Source organism: Rhinoraja longicauda, chromosome 6 (genome assembly GCF_053455715.1).
Source record: "Rhinoraja longicauda isolate Sanriku21f chromosome 6, sRhiLon1.1, whole genome shotgun sequence".
In the NCBI taxonomy this organism is placed as follows: Eukaryota; Metazoa; Chordata; class Chondrichthyes; order Rajiformes; family Arhynchobatidae; genus Rhinoraja; species Rhinoraja longicauda.
Window position 1 is genome coordinate 75,905,327 of NC_135958.1, and position 20,235 is coordinate 75,925,561.

The 20,235-nt window shown below is 45.2% G+C and overlaps 1 protein-coding gene across 1 annotated transcript; it reads left to right on the plus strand.

Moving 5' to 3' along the window:
- Positions 1-142: 142 nt before the first annotated feature.
- ccdc137 (coiled-coil domain containing 137) lies at positions 143-19,979 on the plus strand. Its single transcript, XM_078401366.1, has 6 exons — positions 143-270; positions 2,673-2,800; positions 5,721-5,955; positions 7,086-7,168; positions 9,524-9,603; positions 17,772-19,979. The coding sequence occupies exons 1-6, from the start codon at positions 203-205 to the stop codon at positions 17,973-17,975; spliced, it is 798 nt and encodes a 265-aa protein (XP_078257492.1). The 5' UTR covers positions 143-202; the 3' UTR covers positions 17,976-19,979.
- Positions 19,980-20,235: the final 256 nt, after the last annotated feature.

The window sequence follows — 20,235 nt, forward strand, 5'->3', positions numbered from 1 at the left end:
ACGGATGTCATCTTTGTCCCGCTCCTCCGCATGACGGACAGCCGCCGCGACCAATGGGAATCGCAGGAAAGGCGGAAGTGTCCGCCATTGGCGGCGGCCAACGGGAACGCGCGAATTGTACACCCAATGGGGTCCGGCGAAGTCGTGTGCGTGCGCATACGTGCGCGCGCCCGTCCGTGTGCGCGTGTGGAGCGGCCCAGGGATGGGGCGATTCTCGGCCGCGAAGCCGGCAGCCCCGGCGCGCAGGAAGCCCCAGCAGCGGCGGGACAGGTCGGGGAGACTTTATTAAATGAGACCCTGTGTGGTTGTGTGAGGGAGGGAGGGGGGTCAGGGGGGGGGCAGGGGCAGTGGGGGGCAGGGGCAGTGGGGGGCAGGGGCAGGGGCAGGGGGGGCAGGGGCAGGGTCAGGGGGGGAGGGCAGGGTCAGGGGGGGAGGGCAGGGTCAGGGGGGGAGGGGGGGCAGGGGCAGGGGTGGGGCAGGGTCGGGGGGGGGGGGGCAGGGGCAGGTTGAGGTTGTTACTTCCTGAGATCCACAATCTCAGTTGGCTGAGCTGGCCATCTTCCACCTCGCTTCTTCTTCTCCTTCTGCCGTATGTCTTTTAGACCTGCAGCTCCGTTGAGGCGAGCCAGGCCAAAGTGTCATCGTCCAGGTCAATCAGACCTCGTTCACCGCCCCACTCGGTGGCCATTATTTGGGGCAACTGGTGACTATGTGCTCCACTGTCTGTGTTGGGTCCCCACACTCACAGGGGGCACTGTCCACGAGACACCACCACTTCATCACTACTCCACAGCGTCCGACGCCTGTCCTCAAGTGATTGAGGGTTATCCACTGCTTTCGGGGCAAGTCCTGGCCAGGGACGTCGCTGTTTGTTGTGGGATAGAACACGTTCATCAGTGACAGGAGCAGAATTAGGCCATTCGGCCCATCGCGCCTACTCCACCATTCAAACATAGTCACATAGACACACAGCAATAGGTGCAGGAGTAGGCCATTTGGCCCTTCAAGCCAGCACCGCCATTCAACGTGATCACGGCTGATCATCCATAATCAGTACCCCGTTCCTGCCTTCTCCCCTTGATTCCCCTAGCCCTAAGAGCTCTATCTAACTCTCTTTTGAATGTATCCAGTGAATTGGCCTCCACTGCCTTCTGAGGCAGAGAATTCCACAAATTCACAACACTCTGGGTGATCCACAATCTCAGTTGGATGAGCTATGCATCTTCCACCTCGCTGTTTGTGTGGGATAGAACACAGAACGGTACAGTGGGTAGGAAGGAACTGCAGATGGTGGTTTAAACCGAAGACAGACACAAAATGCTGGAGTAACTCAGCGGGACAGGTAGCGTCTCTGGAGAGAAGGAATGGGTGACGTTTCAGGTCGAGTCCCTTCTTCACAGGTTGGGCACAGGTTACTGATTGTGGATGTTCAGCCATGATCACAATGAATGGCGGTGCTGGCTCGAAGGGCCGAATGGCCTCCTCCTGCACCTATTTTCTATGTTCAGCGCTGTACAGGAGCAGGCCCTTTGGCCCACAACGCCCATGCCTGCCCCATCGGCCTACACATAATCCACATCACTCCATATTCAAACTTCAGAAAGTGCTGGAGTAACTCAGCCGGTCTGGAGAACTTGGATAGGTGATGTTTTGGGTCGAGATCTCCTCCTCCCTCCATATCCATGTGCCTATCTAAAAGTCTCATCTGCCCACTATGGTATCTGCCTCCACCACCACCCCTGGCAAAGCATTCCAGGCATTCACAGCTCTCTGCGCAAAAAACTGTAAAAAGGGTCGGCGCAGTGGGGCAGCTGGTAGAGCTACTGCCTCACAGCGCCAGTGACCCGGGTTCAATCCTGACCTTGGATGCTGTCTATGTGGAGTTTGTACGTTCTCCCTTCTAGATTTCCTCCGGGTGCTTCAGTATCCTCCCACATCTCAAATCCTAGTTTGTAGATTAATTGTCCCCTAATGTGTGAGGAGCAAATAAGTACAGTTTAGAGATACAGGCTGGAAACAGGCCATGAGGCCCACCGAGACCTCGCCAGCCAGCGATCACCCCATGTACTAACTTGCACACACTAGGGACCACTTTTACAACTTGACGAAGATGATGAACCTACTACTCCACGTGCAAGCAGAGAGGAGTAAGTAACCTGCATCATGTTCAGCACAGACATTATGGGCCATTGGGCCCGTTCCTGTGCTGTACTGTTCTATGTTCTGAAGTTAACAGTTGATGTAGTGTCTTTTGCTGATGTGTGTGAGAGTTTCAAGCTTCATGTTTTCATGTTTCTAACTTCACTGCTTGGTTATAGATTGTGGACAATATTCCCAAAATCTTCAACTTCCCAGCTGAGGGAAATTATTTCTTGTAGAAACAAGGAACTGCAGATGTTGGTTTTCAAAAACAAAAAGTAACTCACAAGGTCAGACAGCATCCCTGGAGAACATTGATAGTTGACGTTTCAGTTCTTCTTCAGACTTCAAATTATTTCTACCTCACTGTCGTTTCAGCTTCCCTTAATATCTCAGATTTCGACATTATCACTTACTGATCTTCAAGTTTGTTCCTTGCAGTTTGAATCAGGGAGTCCAGATCTCACTCTGTGAATTGTGTGGCAGAAGACTACACATCAAAGATTAACTGACTGTGCTGTTTTAACCCCAAGCAAACCCAAGAAGAGCAATATGAAGCCCCAAAATATTGATGAGCAGGAAATTCCGTACAAACTCCGTGAACTAATGAGAAGTAAAGAGAATATGAAGAAAAAGACCAAAAGAAAGAAGACAAATGAAGGTAAAGTCTGTTGGTGTTCCAGGTGACTCACATGTAATGGTCGTTCGTGTATTGGAAATTCGTTCATAAAGCATTCACAAATCACTATCCAGAAATTTGAGAGACAGAATAAAATTTGCTCTCATAAGAATTGTTTGGAAAAAAAGGTTAGAAATTCATTATTTTCACCTTGTGTTTCTTGAAGTGCAGATGATGCAATTCTGCCTTTTGGGAAAATCGGGAAATGGACCATTTTCTAAAATTAAAATGGTGTCATAGGTTAGTTAGTTTAGTTTTCGTTATTATTATCATGTGTGCTGAGGTACAGTGAAAAGCTTTTGTTTGTGTGCTATCTAGTTTAAAAAAAAAAGACTGTACATGATTACAATCAAGCCATCCGCAGTGCACAGATAAAGGAGATTGGAGTGAAAAATAGATAACCAATGATCGAATAGCCGAGCAGATTCGATCAGCCAGATGGACTCATTTTGTTCCTTTGTCTTATGATCTTAAAAGCAAGCTACCCATGCTTAGTGTGATGGTCGCCTGAATTCTGTTGGAAATTACAATCAATATTACCATTGTTAACTTTGGGGTGGCACAGCGGTAGAGTTGCTACCTTACAGTGCCAGAGACCCGGGTTCGATCCTGACTACAAGTGCTGTCTGTACGGAGTTTGTACGTTCTCCCCGTAACCGAGTGGGTTTTCTCCAAGAACTTCGGTTTCCTCCCACACTCCAAAAGACGTACAGGTTTGTAGGTTTAATTAGCTTGGTATAAATGTAAAAATTGTCCCTTGTGTGGATAATGTTAATGTGCAGGGATCGCTGGTCGGTGCGGACTCGATGGGCCGAAGGGCCGGTTTCCGCGCTGTATCTCTAAACTAAGTAAAAACTTAACTTGAGACTTAATCGTACGATTGGCTTGGGATTGGGATTTGTTTGCTCAGACTTGACATGCTGCATTTGACTTTTGATGGGTTTGATTTATCCAGGTAAATAAATCAAATCCTTTTGTGGGTGAGATTGCCTCTATATCCAGACTATGAGCAACTGAAACTGTTTTATTTTATTTCATTCAAGAAGCTGGGGACGAATGAGCTGGAGTAGCTTGCGGTTCAGGCAGTCTCTGGAGGATATGGACAGTTGACGTTTCGTGTCGGCAATCTTCTTCAGACCCAAAACATCACCTATCCCCGCCTTCCAGAGAATCTGCGTGAACGTCTGAATTACTCCAGCACTTTGTGTTCTACGCAAGATTCCAGTTCCTTGTGTCTAACTGGTGGACCAAAACAGGCAGTCAGTGATCATGAAATAATAATTTAAATCATAATTATATTTATGGGGTCACATAGTGGCTCAGTGGTTGGGTTGCTGCCTTACAGCGCTAGAGACATGGGTTCGATCCTGATGACGGGTGCTGTCTGTACGGAGTTTGTACGTTTTCCCTGTGGCCTCGTGGGTTTTCTCCGGGTGCTCCAGTTTCCTCCCACACTCCAAAGCTGAGCGGGTTTGTAGGTTGATTGGCTTCTGTAAATTGGGCCTAGTGTGTAGGATAGACTGGTGTACGGTGGGCCAAAGGGACCGTTTCCACGCTGTATCTCTAAACCAAAAGTCACTAATTCAATGAAGTTAGTATAGTTTTTGGTGCATGAAAAAAACAATAACTAATATAAATATCTAACTGTACATGCCTGAGGACAGCATTTCTGAGATTTCCTTTGCTGTTCAGCTGGTAGTTATTTTAATTGTAGCAGCCTGGCTATGGGTTTTCTTTGTTGCCTTTGGTACTTTGCCATTAGTAAGCATTTATTATTTTGCTGATCTTCTCCCTTCCCCGAAGGCATATTTATTTAATTGTTCCTTTATGGTTTATTGTTCCTTCAGCATCTCAGAGTACATAGAATTGTACAGCACAGTAACTGGCCTTTCGGCCCATCGTGCCCATGTTGAGCTTTCTGCCCATCTACACTAATCCAATTTGCCCACATTATGTTCATTTGCTTCCAGGCCTCACCAAGTTAGTGCCTGTCTAAATGTCTCTGAAACAGGGTGATTGGATCTGACTCCTCTGGCAGTGAGTTTTAGATATCAACCACTCTGTGTATTTTGGTTAGTTTCCCTCAAATCCTCACAAACGCCTCTCAACCAAGGACTGATGTATCCCTGGCCCCTATCCCAAACCCCTTGTAGGGTGGCCATTTGTAGTCTGGAAATGCATTCACTGAATCACTTTAGTTTAGTTTATTTCAGAGATACAGTACAGTGTTGAAACAGGCCCTTCAGCCCACTGAGTCCTCGCCAACCAACCAACGGTCACCCATCCACACAAGTTCTATGTTATCCCAGTTTCACATCACAACAAACAAAAGAACTCGCATCAACATAAAGAATCACACAGCACGGAAACAGGCCCCTCGGCCCAACTCACCCACGTTGACCAAGATGCCCCATCTAAGCTAGTCCCATTTACCCACATTCAGCACACATCCCTCCAAACCGTTCCTATCCACGTACCCACACAAATGTCTTTTGAGAAGTGTGGGAGAGAATCATTTATAGTTTAGTTTAGAGATACAGCGTGGCCCTTAGTCCCACTGAGTTCGTGCCGACCAGCAATCACCCCTGCACAGGTTTTATCCTACACACTGGGGACAATTTACAGAGGCCAATCAATCAACAATCCTGCATGTCTATGGGATGTGGGAGGAAGCCGGAGCGCCCGGAGAAAACCCATGCGGTCACAGGGAGAACGTACAACAGACAGCGCGTGTAGTCAAGATCGAACCGAGGTCTCTGGCGCTGAAAGGCAGCAACTCTACCTTCGATTTGTACCAACATCTGCAGTTATTTTCTTATACTAACTGTACCGCTGCACTACTGTGCCACTCCTGTGCCTGGGTAAAGGGAAACTATAATTTTGCTTTCTTTTCAACACCCAGCAAAACAGAACAGAACGCCTACTTCAGGAGACTCCGACTCCTTTGGGGATATACCAGTTCCGAAGTTTCAGAGGAAGAAAAGGGAATCGGTGAATCATTATATTCAGCGCATGGAGCAGGAGACGCAGCACGTAATGTTCATGAGCAACCAGCAGCTGCCACGCTTTCCTGAGATGGAGGACACGGAGAAGGAAGAGGAAGGACCAGTGAAAACAAAGTCCGAGAAAAAGAAGGAGTACGTTCCATTATCAATGCACAAACAATATTATATCGTAACAAAAAACACAACCATTAATATGATATAAAAAGACACAAAGCACTGGAGTTATTCAGCGGGTCAGGCAGCATCTCCGGAGAACTTGGATAGATGACGATTCGGGCCGGGACCATTCTCTAGTCTGATTGTGGTGGGGATTGGAAGATGGGGAGAAAGCTGGAAGAGAGCCTGGCAAGTGATAGGTGGACACAGGAGGAATGAGGTGGGGGGGGGGGGGGGTGTTGATTGGCAGATGGTTGGACAAAGAAAACTTCCTATTAAATCTTTCCCCATCACCTTTGTTTCTGTTCTCCGGCACTTGATTCTCCGAACCTGGGTAAAAGACTCTGCATTCACCCTGTCTATTCCCACCATGATTTTATACACTTCTACGAGATCACCCTCATCCTCTTGCACTCCAATGATTAACATTCTAACCTTCCTCAGTCTGAAGAAGGGTCTCGACCCGAAACGCCACCCATTCCTTCTCTCCCGAGATGCTGCCTGACCTGCTGAGTTACTCCAGCATTTTGTGAATAAATACCTTCGATTTGTACCAGCATCTGCAGTTATTTTCTTATTCTAACCTGCCCAATCTCTCCCTATAGCTCAGGCCTTTGAGTCCTGGTAACAACCTCTTAAATCTTCTCTGCATTCTTTCCAGCTTACAGTAGATTTTCTCAACTCTAAACAGGTCTGTGTAATATAATTGTCGAGCCAATGTCACCTTTTATTTTTATTACGACTGTTGACTGCTCTTTGAGATTATGCATAAGAATATTTCACCTAGAATTCTGTTGGTTTGCAGAAGTCTTGGTTGTGAAAGACACATCCATGGTGTCCCATTCCATATTATTAATGTTTTCAGTATTCATGGTTGCAAGCTCTAGAGAGAGTCTGATCTATTGTACCTGACGGTATAAGAAGGGCAACACACAACATGGATTTTCCTGTGTCAAATTCTATCAAAGAAAATTGCTGAGTGTGGTAAGAATTGATACCTCCGGGGATGAAACCAGTGTTGTGAAAGATCAACGGATAAAAGTGTCTTTGAAATGTTTTAACGGAAAGTTAGCATTTCTCCGTTAACTTTCTTTTGTGTTAAATAGATCCGATAAGAAAAGGTTGAAAAGGCTCATTGGTAAGAAAATGGAAAGAAAGGAGATGAAACTGGAGAAAGAAATGTTTACAGGTGAGTGTATGTAGCAAGTAGCCTGCTGCCTTCTTATTCATGCATTATTTGGTGGTATTAGAACAGTTGACGTTTTGGGGTTGGGGCCTTCCTTCAGACTGTAATGTGAAGGGGGTGGGGGGGAGCTGGAAGAGAGGAGAAGCAGGGCAAAGGCTGGTGAGTGATGGGTGGAAACCATGGGAGGGGGAGGTTGAACTTTATAAAATATTGGTTAGGCTTTGGAGTACCGTGAACAGTTCTGGTCACCACATTGTAGGAAGAACATGATTGCTTTGGAGAATTGAAACAGGAGATTCATCTGGATGTGTGGGAAGGAACTGCAAATGGTGGATTATACCAAAGACGCACAAAATGCTGGAGTAACTCAGCGGGTCAGGCAGCATCTCTGGAGAAAAGGAATAGGTGATGTTTCGGGTCGAATGTCTGAAGAAGGGTTTCGTCCTGAAACGTCACCCATTCCCTTTCTCCAGAGTTGCTGCCTCAGCTGCTAAGTTACTCTGGCATTTTGTGTCTATCTTCAGATTCATCGGGATGTTCTCTGGGATTGAGTGTTTTACTTAAAAGGAGCGCCTTGGTAGGCTGGGATTGTTTTTCTTGAAGTAAAGTAGATTGAAGGAGCTCCTGAATGAAGTGTGCAAAATTATGAAGGCCATAGATCGGCTTTTCCCCAGACCAAAGGTGTCTAAAACAGGACAGAGATGTAATATTGCCAACCTCTCTCTTTGGACCCATAAGATGCCTGATAGCAAGAGTGGTTCAGCTTTTTCAGTAAATGTGTAGCCCTGGAATTGTTTTCAATGAAGTCTAGGAGCAAAATTAGGCCATTCGGCCTATCAAGTCTATTCTGCCATTCAATCATGGCAGGTCTATCTTTCCGTCTCAACCCCATTCTCCTGCCTTCTCCCCATAACCCCTGACACCCATACCAATCAAGAATCTGTCAATCTCCACCTTAAAAATACCAATTGACGGCCACCACAGCCGTCTGTGGAGATGAATTCCACAGATTCACCACCCTCTGACTAAAGAAATTCCTTCTTATCTCTTTTCTAAAGGTACGTCCTTTTATTCTGAGATTGTGTACTCTGGTCCTAAACTCCCCCACTAGTGCAAACATCCTCTCCACATTCTCTATCCAGTCACTAGATGGGGCACTTCATCCACTCGCACTGCACAGCACCTGTGAATCCCGAAACGCCACAGAGCAGTCGATGTATCGGAAGGTTCAGAGGACTTTCTTTCATTTTCCCTTCTCCTTAGAGAGACGCTTGCTGGATATTTGCACAGACATTTTGCATTAATATACCATGTCACTTTGTGGTTCCCTGGCAAATAGCAGAAATTCAGTGCAAAAAAAAAAGCGTGGTTAGATTTGTGGGTCAAACTTGAATATATAATTGTACGGCTAGATTTTGGAAAGCCGTCGTATTAATGTTTAAAAACATAGAAAAGAGATGGGGATAGGCCTCAAGTCAGGCACCATCTGTCGAGAGAGAAATGATGAATAACTTTAGGGTGAAAGGGGAAAGTTTAAAGGAGATGTGTGGGGCAAGTTTCTTTCAGATTGGTGGGCGCCTAGAACGTGCTGCTGGGGGTGGTGGTGGAGGCAGATACCATAGTGGCATTTAATATAAATCAAACACCAGAGAGCATAGCTTTAAGGTGTGAGGGACAATGATTAATGGAGACGTGCTGGGCAGTTTTTATTATTACTACTTATTACACAGAGTGTGGAATGCCTGGAGCCAATGACCCAGGGTGGTGTTTGCGACAGATATGAGAGTGGCGTTTACGAGACTTTTGGATAGGCACATGGATATGTGGGGAATGGAGGGATATGGGTTATGTGAAGGCAGATAAGAGTTGGTCTTGGCATCATGTTCACCGCAGGCATTGCGGGCCGAAGGGCCTGTTCTTGTGCTGTACTGTTTTATGTTCAACTTGAAAGCACACGTTCAAGAGAAGTGAAAACATATCAAAGACTCTGTTGTGGAAAGTAATATTATTAGAATGGATACGACGGGGGCAAGCAGCTGTGAGAGTGAAATGTTGTGTACGTATGGAGCTTGTACCTTCTCCCTGTGACCGTGTAGGTTTTCTCCGGCTGCTACAGTTTCCTCTCACACTGCAAAGATATGTGGCTTTGTTGGTTAATCGGCTTTGGTAAAAATTGTAAAGTGTCCTGAGGGTGTAGGATAGTGCTAGTGTACGGAGTGATCGGCGTGGACCCGATTGGCCGAAGGGTCTGTTTCCACGCTGTATCTCCAAGGGTCTAAAGTAAAGTATGTTTGTGCTGTAAGATTCCATTGTTGGATTAAAACTCGTTTCACAAAATGGACCTGATCTTGTTTGCAGACGTTGTACCATTTGGAGAAGTGGCCATGCAACCACCCACCCTCACCGCTCAACCCAGGAAGAGCCAGGCTACCAATCAGGTAAAAGTTTCTCTTCTTGCAGGTTTTTAATGATGCCGAAACAATGCAAAAAGAATCGAGAGTACTTTTTTTAGTTTTAGAGATACAAAGCGGAAACAGGCCCTTCGACCCACTGAGTCCGTGCTAACCAGGGGAGGCATGGTGGCGCAGCGGTAGAGTTGCTGCCTTACAGCGAATGCAGCGCTGGAGACCTGGGTTCGATCCCCACTACGGGTGCTGTCTGTACGGAGTCTGTACGTTTTCTCCGTGACCTGCATGGGTTTTCTTTGAGATCTTCGGTTTCCTCCCACAATCCAAAGATGTACAGGTTTGTAGGTTAAATGGCTAGGTAAATGTAAAAATTGTCCCTAGTGGGTGTAGGATAGCGTTAATGTGCGGGGATCGCTGACCGGCGCGGACTCGGTGGGCCGAAAGGGCCTGTTTCCGCGCTGTATCTCTAAACTAAAAACTAAACTAGCAATCCCCATGCACTAGCACAAACCTACACACTCTGGGGACAGTTTACAATTTTCGCTGAAGCCAATTAATCAACAAACCTGTACGTCTTTGGAGTGTGGGAGGAAACCGGAGCAACGGGGAGAACGTACAAACTCCGTACAGACAGCACCAGTAGCCAGGGTCGAACTTAGGCCTCTGCGCTGTAAGGCAGCAACCCTACCACTGCGCCACCGTGCCACAAATTGTCAGTTTAATTGTCATATGTATTTACAGCAAAACAGTGAAATATTTACTTGCAGCACATAACGGGCCTGTCAATGCCATACATGCAGATAATAGACAATAGGTGCAGGAGTAGGCCATTCGGTCCTTCGAGCCAGCACCACCATTCAATGTGATCATGGCTGATCATTCTCAATCAGTACCCTGTTCCTGCCTTCTCCCCATACCCCCTGACTCCGCTATCCTTAAGAGCTCTATCTAGCTCTCTCTTGAATGCATTCAGAGAATATACAATGAACAAAAAATCCAATAATAACCATAATACCCGTAATACTTGTGCAACAAAAAACTCATTAGTGCAACCAAAGACAGTCCCTAGAAGTTCATATTTGAGGTTCGTGTTGTGTAGTGTTAAAGAGCCTGATGATTGTTGGAAAGAAGCTATTCGTGAACCACGGTTTTCAGGCTTCTATACCTTCTTTTGATGTTAGGAGTAAAATGAGAGCGTGGCCAGACTGGTGTGGGTCTTTGATGATATTGCCTGCCTTTTTGAGGCTGCGTCTCCCGCAGACCCCTTCAGCGGAGGGGAGATCAGTGCCGGTGATGGACGAGGCAGTGTCTACCACTCTCTGTAATCTCCTTTGTTCCTGGGTGCTCGAGTTGCAGAGCCAGGCCATGAACCAGTCAGGAGATATTCAATATGGTATTTGTCGACATTTGTCGACTTTCCAGAGTGTTTAATTGTCATGTGTACTGACAATCGAACAATAATATTCTTACATACAGCAGCATAACAGTCAATGGATATTTTTAAGGTAGAGATAGATAGATTCTTGATTAGCACGGATGTCAGGGGTGATGGGGAGAAGGTAGGAGAATGGGGTTAGGAGGGAGAGATAGATCAGCCATGATCAAATGGCAGAATATACTTGATGGGCTGAATGGCCTAATGCTCCTATTACTTATGAACTTAGGATAGACAGAAAAAGCTGGAGTAACTCAGCAGGACAGGCAGTATCTCTGCAAAGAAGGAATGGGTGACGTTTCGGGTCGAGACACTTCTTTAATCTGAAGAAGCGTTTCGACCCGAAACATCACCCATTCCTTCTTTCCAGAGATGCTGCCTGTCCCGCCCGCTAAGTTACTGCAGCTTTTTCTGTCTATCTTTGGTTTAAACCAGCATCTGCAGTTCCTTCCTACACACTTATGAACAGGTTTGTAAACACAATACACATACAGATAACATGAAAACAAAAGTCAAAGGATTAATAGACCGATAAATGAATAATTCAATGTGTGCTGGTTCCTGTGAGAAGTTCTGTTTTAATTCCTGCTCTCTTTGTTCCTTTGTTCCTTTTTATATAAACCATTTACTGCAGTCTTGTCTTTTGGTTTCAGCACGTATGCTATTTTGACTTTTAAAAATTGCCCATGAATCAGGTTCCTTTGTGACGACTTTCAACCTGTAACTTGACTCCCCTCTTGGATAAATCCTTGCTTTTAATGAACAAAGTGAAGTTTTGAGAAACCTGTTATGGAAAATATGTGGAGGTTCAATGGATTATAATGAGTAAACCAGCTGATGCATATCTGCGTGTTATGAGACTGCTATCATTCAGTCCTAATAAATGAAATGTTGTCATCATGGATCTATTGAACCGGAAATTATCCGGCTTATCCCTAAATCTGTCAAATCTGAAGAAAGGTCTCGACCCAAAACGTCACCAATCCATGTTCTCCAACTATGCTGCTTGACCTGCTGAGCTACTCCAGCACTTTGTGTCCTCTCCTGTTCCCATCTCTTTCAGTTAAATAATCGTCAATCAGTTCCTCAGCGCTGCTTACCTCCCGAAAGCTGACTCGGATAAACTTGCCTAATTATTGTCAGTCGTGGCGTGGCAATTATGAACTCATCCAGTCTCCATTAAATGTTAGTGATACTGATCAAGATTTCTGCTACCCCTGTTACAAAGTGCTTCATTCCTTAAGTGACCCAGCTCCAAGTTTATCATTCTGATTATAATGTTCTGGATTTCCACCTGAAGATGAAATCAAAGTGGACTGTCATTTTTAGCCACTTCAGTTGGATTAGCGTCATGGTGTCACACAGTCATACAGCACAGAAACAGGCCCTTCGGCCTAACTTGTCCACTCCAACCAAAATACCCCATCTACGCTAGTCCCACCTATCCGCGATTGGCCCTCTAAATCTTTCCGATCGATGCACCTTCAGTCTTCTAAACACGATGGAATACGAGTCAAATTTGTGTAATTTGTTCTTTCAATCGAAACCTCTGTTTTGTGCTGTGCCACTCCCAGTACAAGGCAAGATATCTTCTGTAAGGTGTGGCCCTGAAAACTGAACACAACCCTGAGGACAGTGTGGCATCATGTCTTAATTTCAGCTTCACTGGGATAATGTCCAACATTCCAGTCGTCTCCAGCTTGTCTTACACTTTGTGCCCTGACATTCAGCTTTCATTTAATTTAATCCCCACATGTCTCTTTTTAACTTTTTTTAATGCAATTACTGTGTGTCTTAATTTTGTCATCTGCGTGATTGATCAAAACAGCTCAACCACTTTCAGTTGAGCTGCCTACGCAGACTCCTTCACATCAGGTGGCAGGACAAAATTCCCGACACAGAGGTCTTAGAACGGGCCGGAATCCCCAGCGTCCACACCCTCCTACGGAAAGCCCAAGCCAGATGGGCAGGCCATGTCGTCAGAATGCCCGAGAGTCGACTGCCAAAACAGCTTCTGTATGGAGAACTGTGTCAGGGCAAGCGCTCAGTAGGAGGACAGAAGAAACGGTTTAAGGACTGTCTCAAAGTGTCCCTCAAAGACTTGGACATCAACCTCAGCACTTGGGAGTCTCTTGCTCTGGACCGTCCAACCTGGTGTAGCAAGCTCACCACAGGAGCCCGTGCAGCAGAGAACAGACGCACTGCAGAGGCCCAGAGGAAACGCACCGCGCGCAAGGCCCGGGCTACCTCCACTTCCACTGCAGCACCCATCCACTTGTGTCCTACGTGTGGGCGTGCCTTCCGGGCCCGGATTGGCCTCACCAGTCACTTCCGGACCCACAGTCACCAATCCTCCAACTGAAAGTGAGGTCATGGTCATCTTCGAACCCGAAGGACGAACAACAACACTATTTAGTCATCTCCCTTATTGATTAAAGCTTCTCTTCAGATACTTGAGGAACACCATTTGTCACATCCTTCTTAAATATGTTTCCTTTATCCCTGTACTCCATTTCCTACCTCCAAACTAATCACTAACCCATGTCACCCCTACATGAATGCTGATGTATGCCACCAATTTCTACTCACTAGTTCCACTAGTTTAGTTTAGAGATACAGCGCAGAAACAGGCCCTTCAGCCCACCGAGCTCACAACGATCAGCGATCACTGCACATTAACAATAACCTACACACACTAGGGACATTTTATATTTTATACCAAGCCAATTAACTTACAAACCCGTACATCTTTAGAGTGTGGGAGGAAACCTAAGATCTCGTAAAAAACCCAGGTCACGGGGAGAACGTACAACCTCCGTGCAGACAGCACCCGTAGTCAAGATTGAACCCGAGTCTCTGGCGCTATAAGGCAGTAGCACTACAACTGCGCCACCGTGTCACCCTTAGTGCTTATGAAACTCAGGAGGGGGAGAATCTGTAGGGGGAGAATTTTTTTTTTAAATTAGAAAAATGCCTGAAATACTCAGCAGGTCAGTCCACAGTATTTGGCTGAACATCCATCATCTGTAAGGTGACACAGTTGCAAGAGTCGCTGCCTCCCAGTGCCAGAGATCCGGGTTCGATTTCGATCTCCATCACTGTCTGTGTGGAGTTTACACATTCTCCTGGTGACTACGTGGGTTTGCGGATGACACAAAGCTGGGTGGCAGGGTGAGCTGCGAGGAGGATGCTGTGAGGCTGCAGGGTGTAAATAAGTTGTATAAATAAGTTAGGTGAGTGGGCAAAAACGTGGCAGATGCTGTATAATGTGGATAAATGTGAGGTTATCCACTTTGGTGGCAAGAACAGGAAGGCAGATTATTATCTGAATGGTATAAGAAAATAACTGCAGATGCTGGTGCAAATCGAAGGTATTTATTCACAAAATGCTGGAGTAACTCAGCAGGTCAGGCAGCATCTCAGGAGAGAAGGAATGGGCGACGTTTCGGGTCGAGACCCTTCTTCAGAATGATGTCAGGGGGGCTGGACAAAGGAAGGCTATAGTTGGAGACAGGAAGATAGAGGGAGATAGAGAGATTATCAAAATGGTGTCAGATTAGGAGAAGGGAAGGTGCAACGAGACCTGAGTGTGCTTGTACATCAGTCACTGAAAGTAAGCATACAGGTACAGCAGGCAGTGAAGAAAGCCAATGGCATGTTGGCCTTCATTGCGAGAGGATTTGAGTTTAGGAGCAAGGACTACTGCAGTTGTACAGGACCTTGGTGAGACCGCACCTGGAGGATTGTGTGCAATTTTGGTCTCCTAATTTGAGGAAGGACATTATTGCTATTGAGGGAGTGCAGCGTAGGTCACCAGGTTAATTCCCGGGAAGGCGGGACTGACGTATGATGAAAGAATGGGTCGACTGGGCTTGTATTCGCTGGAATTTTGAAGGATGAGAGGGGATCTTATAGAAACATATATAATTCTTAGAGGGTTGGACAGGGTAGAAGCAGGAAAAATGTTCCCGATGTTGGGGGAGTCCAGAGCCAGGGGTCACAGTCTAAGAATAAGGGGTAGGCCATTTTGGACTGAGATGAGGAAAAATGTTTTTACCCAGAGAGTTGTGAATCTGTGGAATTCTCTGCCACAGAAGGCAGTGGAGGCCAATTCACTGGATGGTTTCAAGAGAGAGTTAGATTTAGTTCTTAGGGCTGAGGGAATCAAGGGATATGGGGAAAAAGCCAGAATGGGGTACTGATTTTGGATGATCAGCCATGATCACATTGAATGGCGGTGCTGGCTCGAAGGGCCGAATGGCCTCCTCCTGCACCTATTGTCCATTGAATAGCGGTGCTGTCACGAAGGGCCGAATGGCCTACTCCTGCACCTATTTTCTATGTTTCTCCGGGTTCTCCGGTTTCCCCTCATATTCCAAAGATCTGCGGGGTTGCAGGTTAATGGGCCTCTGTAAATTGCTCCTCAGTGTGTAGGGAGTGAATGTGGAAATGGGATAACGTAGAACTAGTGTGAACAATTGATCGATGGTCGGCGTGGACCCAGTGGGCCTGTTAAACTAAACTACTTATCAATCCAGTCAGATCAGGCATTTTGTTTCATTGCTTTAGGTTTCTACCATTGGAATGACCATTATTATGCAGTTACCTTTTATAAATGTTGTTCTGAGTGGAATTGATGGCCATTGGATTTTAACGTGTACTTGTTCATGATGGTGAAACATGATTACAATATTTGTGCATTTAACATTACTCTTTTTCATGAATAAGAGAATGTTTGTTTAACCTCACCTGCTTCACCTCATTATAGCTTTTAGAATATTAAGACTGTGTGTAATGGTGCAGGGACTATTCATTACAGCAGATAGAAAGATTTAAATGGAAATGTTCTGAGCAGATTAATTTTTGATTGTGCTTAAATAACCTGGGATCAGTTGCTGTCTTGGGCAAACACTACAAACTGCCAGAAAGTGAGAAGAAAATTAAAGATAGCTTTTTGTTGAAATTGTTTTAAAGGAGTAGGATTATAATTGTAGGACATTTTAATTATCTTAACATACACTGCGTTTGAAAAAAATGTCTGCTTTTGTAATTGTTTTCTGGGACATTTAATCTTCACCAAGGAAGAAAGCATTTCTTGAATTGAGGTTAGTATTGAACATCATCAGGATCTAATGGTTCATATCCAGGGATCCTACAGAATAGCTGCAGCACAGGAGTTGGCTGTTCGGCCCATCCTGTCCACACTAGCTCTCTACCAGAGCAACTTGCTCTCTCGTCCTTCTCTGTAATCTTGCTAAAAAAATTCCTTGCCAATCGAGCCATCCATAGTACATGATAAAGAAAATAGCGTGAATAACGTTTGGTGCAAGGTAAAGTCCGATCAAAGATAGTCCGAGGGTCACCCATGAGGTGGATAGTAGCTTAAGACGGCTCTCTAGTTGTTGGTAGGATGGTTCAAGGTAGTGCAAGAGTCTCCAATGAGGTAGAGAGGTAGCTGAGGACTAGTTGTTGGTAAGATGGTATACCTGGTTGAAGATGCAATAAAACCTGTCCTATGAACATCTGCTGACAGTTCATTCAAGATTTAAATCATGTCCAAAGTAAGCCAAAGTGCTTTTTCTTGTGTCACTCCTACTTCTTTTCCTCGTTGTTTTATAACTGGGACTCTCCACAGTGGGAACAGCCTTCCAATATCTACAGTGTTCAAGACCTCACATCCCCAATGTAAAAATTCCATCTTTCTCCACAGAAAACAGTGCCAATCTTTCTAGTCCATCCATGTAACTGTATCCCCTCGTCCCAGGGACCATTCTCATAAATCTTCTCTGGACTGCTAGGATGTCTTTACGTACTTCCCATAATACGCTAATTTAAATCTGGACTGCTGCTATTTAAAAACATTCAGCCTGGCTTCCCTGAAGTACGATACTAAAGAATAACTGGAGGTTCCAGCCGTAGTTTTTCCATAATTCCTATGCAAGTCAATTGCAAAAGGCATCAATATAGGAAAAATTAAAGTTTAGGGAAAATAATGCACAGTTTATAGTTGAAGCTGGGAGTTTCTTATATTATTTAGTGTAGAGACACAGAGCGGAAACAGGCCCTTCGGCCCACCAATTTCCGTGCTGCCCAGCAATCACCCAATATGCTAGCACTATCCTACACACTAGGGACAATTTACAATTTTTATCAAAGCCAATTAACCTGCAAACCTGTACGTCTTTGGAATGTGGGAGGAAACCGGAGCACCCGGAGAAAACCCACGCATTCACGGGGAGAGCGTACAAACTCCGTACAGACAGCACCCTTCGTCAGGATCTCTGGCGCTGTTTGACAGCATTGTTTCAAGTAATTGGACAGCTGCTTTTAAAGTACATTGAAGGGTTGCTTGATGAAGAAAGATATTGACACGCACCAAAAAACCTTTTCACTGTACCTCGGCACACATGACAATAAACTAAAAAGCGAAATATTGAGCAGCAGGAGACATTCATAAAAATAAAACGTACAGCACAGATGGCTAGCATTTTTATCACTTGATGTTCGTAAAGAGCTCTGAAAAATATGCATAATAATGCTTCCATATGTTAGAGCTTTTTGATTTAAGATTTTAATCCACTCTTGGCGATGAAAGTAAACCTATTGTAGGTTTTACATATCAACTTTTTTTGGAAAGAATTTGAAATATTTAAGTGCATGCCATTAGCCTTGGGGCTGTGAAGTCTAATCTTTTATCAGCAGGAAAGGATTCTGTGATCTCCATTCTTTTGTGGTTAAACTCACTTTGATTTTTTTTTTCTAGCCTGGTTGCCGACAGTTGCTTCTGAAATCTCTGATTGGAGGGGACAAGGGCAGTTCAGAACGGACAAAGGAGACCTCCCGAAATGTTAAATTGCCCATTCGGTCCATGGCTCACCAGAGGATCATGTTGGAGGAGCGGGAGAGGGTCATTAAGGCCTATCGAGCTCTGAAGAAACAGAAGCTGCAAGCTCTGACGCGGAGTTAGAACAACGTGGACAATCCGAAGATGGCAACACGGTGGCGCAGCGGTAGACTTGCTGCCTTAGTGTTTTCAGCGCCAGAGACCCGGGTTCCATCCCGACTTCGGGTGCTGCCTTTACGAAGTTTGTACGTTCTCCCCCGCAGTGACTGAGATCTTCGGTTTTCTCCCACACTCCAAAGACGTACAGGTTTGCAGGTTGATTGGCTTTGTATAGACCTAAATTGTCCCTAGTATGTGGAGGATAGTGTTAATATGCAGGGATCACTATTCGGTGCGGACTCGGTGGGTCGAAGGGCCTGTTTCCGCAGTGTATCTCTGAACGAAACTAAATTAAAAAGATGTGTACGAAGGAAGTGCAGATGCTGGTTCAAACCCTAGGCAGCATCTCTTGAGAGAAGGAATGGGTGACGTTTCGGGTCGAGACCCTTTTTTCAGACAAACAGACAAAAGATGCTGAATCAACAGGTTTCAGTAAAACAATCTTCTCAGCTAATGATTCTCAAAATGGTGGCAGCGGGGAAGGAAGCCATTTTATGAGAACATTCCTGCGAATTCCACTCCCGAATGGCTGCTGATCTTTAATGAGTGGCAGCATCTTGAAATATTAAAGAATTATTTGTCATTTGGTAGGAGCACATACCTTTCCAGTTATAAGGTAGTCAAGAGAGTTCTATTGTCATACGTCCCGAATAATGAAATTCTTACTTGCAATAGCAGCACAACAGATTTGTAAACATGATACCCAATAGATAGTATAATAAACAAACCAAAAAAATGGTCAATAAATTTAAAAAATCTAATATAACGCAAAAACAAAGCCCAAAGTCACTAGTGCAACCCAGACAGTCTGTGGTTCAGAGTTTAGTTGGTGTTTGTTGTGCTCAATAGCCTGATGGTTGTTGGAAAGAAGCTGTTCCTGAACCTGGATGTTACAGTTTTCAGATTCCTTTACTTTCTTCCCGAAGGCAGGAGTGAAAAACCTTCTTCCCGATGGCAGGAATGAAAAAGGATGGTAGTTCATTCAACTTGTGGCGCCATGGATTTACACTTGTGATTCTCTATGTCTGGCTGTTGGAGAAAAAAAAGCCTCTTCATTTGGAAATCACAATCGACCTTGGTTATAAGGAATCCAAGATGCCTTCATGATGATTGTTTACTTTTTAGTTTAGTTTAGAAATACAGCACGGAAACAGGCCATTTGGCCCACAAAGTTCGCGCCGACCAGCGATCCCCGCACACTTACACTTATCCTACACACACTAGGGACAATTTACTATTATACTAAGTCAATTAACCAACAAACCTGTACGTCTTTGAAGTATGGGAGGAAACCAGAGACCCCGGAGAAAACCCACACAGGTCACGGGGAGAACGTGCAAATTCCGTACAGACAGCACCCGTTGTCAGGATCGAACCCGGGTCTCTAACGCTGTAAATCAGCAACTCTACCACTCCGCCAGCAACTCTACCGCTACCATGCCACCTGTTTTAAATTGGTTGCTATTCTCTACTCTGAATTTTTGTTCAATCTTATATTTGGCTTATTATTTAAAACCTGTAGCGTTTAAAAATGTTTCACTCATTTAAAGATATCAAGTCTGCCTGTGGACCACTAGAGAGGAGAAAAGTGTTGAGAAATGCCAACGACCATTGTGAATCAATGAGGTATAGTTAGGAGTAATGAAATCCAATGTAAAATCCAAGATGTGATCCAACCTACTTATTAGCAAAAGAGACAAGCTGCTGGAGTATCGAGTTAGATATAGCTCTTAGGGCTAACGGAATCAAGGGATATGGGGACAAAGCAGGAAGGAGGTACTGATTTTGGATGATCAGCCATGATCATATTGAATGGCAGTGCTGGCTCGAAGGGCCGAATGGCCTACTCCTAATTTCTATATTTCTACCTGAGCATGTCAGTCAGCATCCATTTATTCACAAAATGCTGGAGTAACTCAGCAGATCAGGCAGCATCAGGGGAGAGAAGGAATGGGTGACGTTTCGAGTCGAGACCCTTCTTCAGACTGAAGAAGGGTCTCGACCCGAAACGTCACCCATTCCTTCTCTCCCGAGATGCTGCCTGATCTGCTGAGTTACTCCAGCATTTTGTGAATAAATCGATTTGTACCAGCATCTGCAGTTATTTTCTTATACTATCAGTCAGCATCCAGCAGCGGATAGGTGGCATTTTGGGTTGCCACTCTTTTTTGGTCTGAAGTAGGGTCCCGACCCGAAATGTCTCCTATTCATATCCTCCAGAGAT

What these genes read in the sequence shown, in the direction of transcription:
- ccdc137 (XM_078401366.1), top strand. Translation starts at nt 203, where the DNA reads ATGGGGCGATTCTCGGCCGCGAAGCCGGCAGCCCCGGCGCGCAGGAAG. An exon ending in AAGTCCGAGAAAAAGAAGGA is followed by an intron (nt 5,956 to 7,085) that starts GTACGTTCCATT and finishes TGTGTTAAATAG; the next exon opens with ATCCGATAAGAAAAGGTTGA. An exon ending in GGAGAAAGAAATGTTTACAG is followed by an intron (nt 7,169 to 9,523) that starts GTGAGTGTATGT and finishes TCTTGTTTGCAG; the next exon opens with ACGTTGTACCATTTGGAGAA.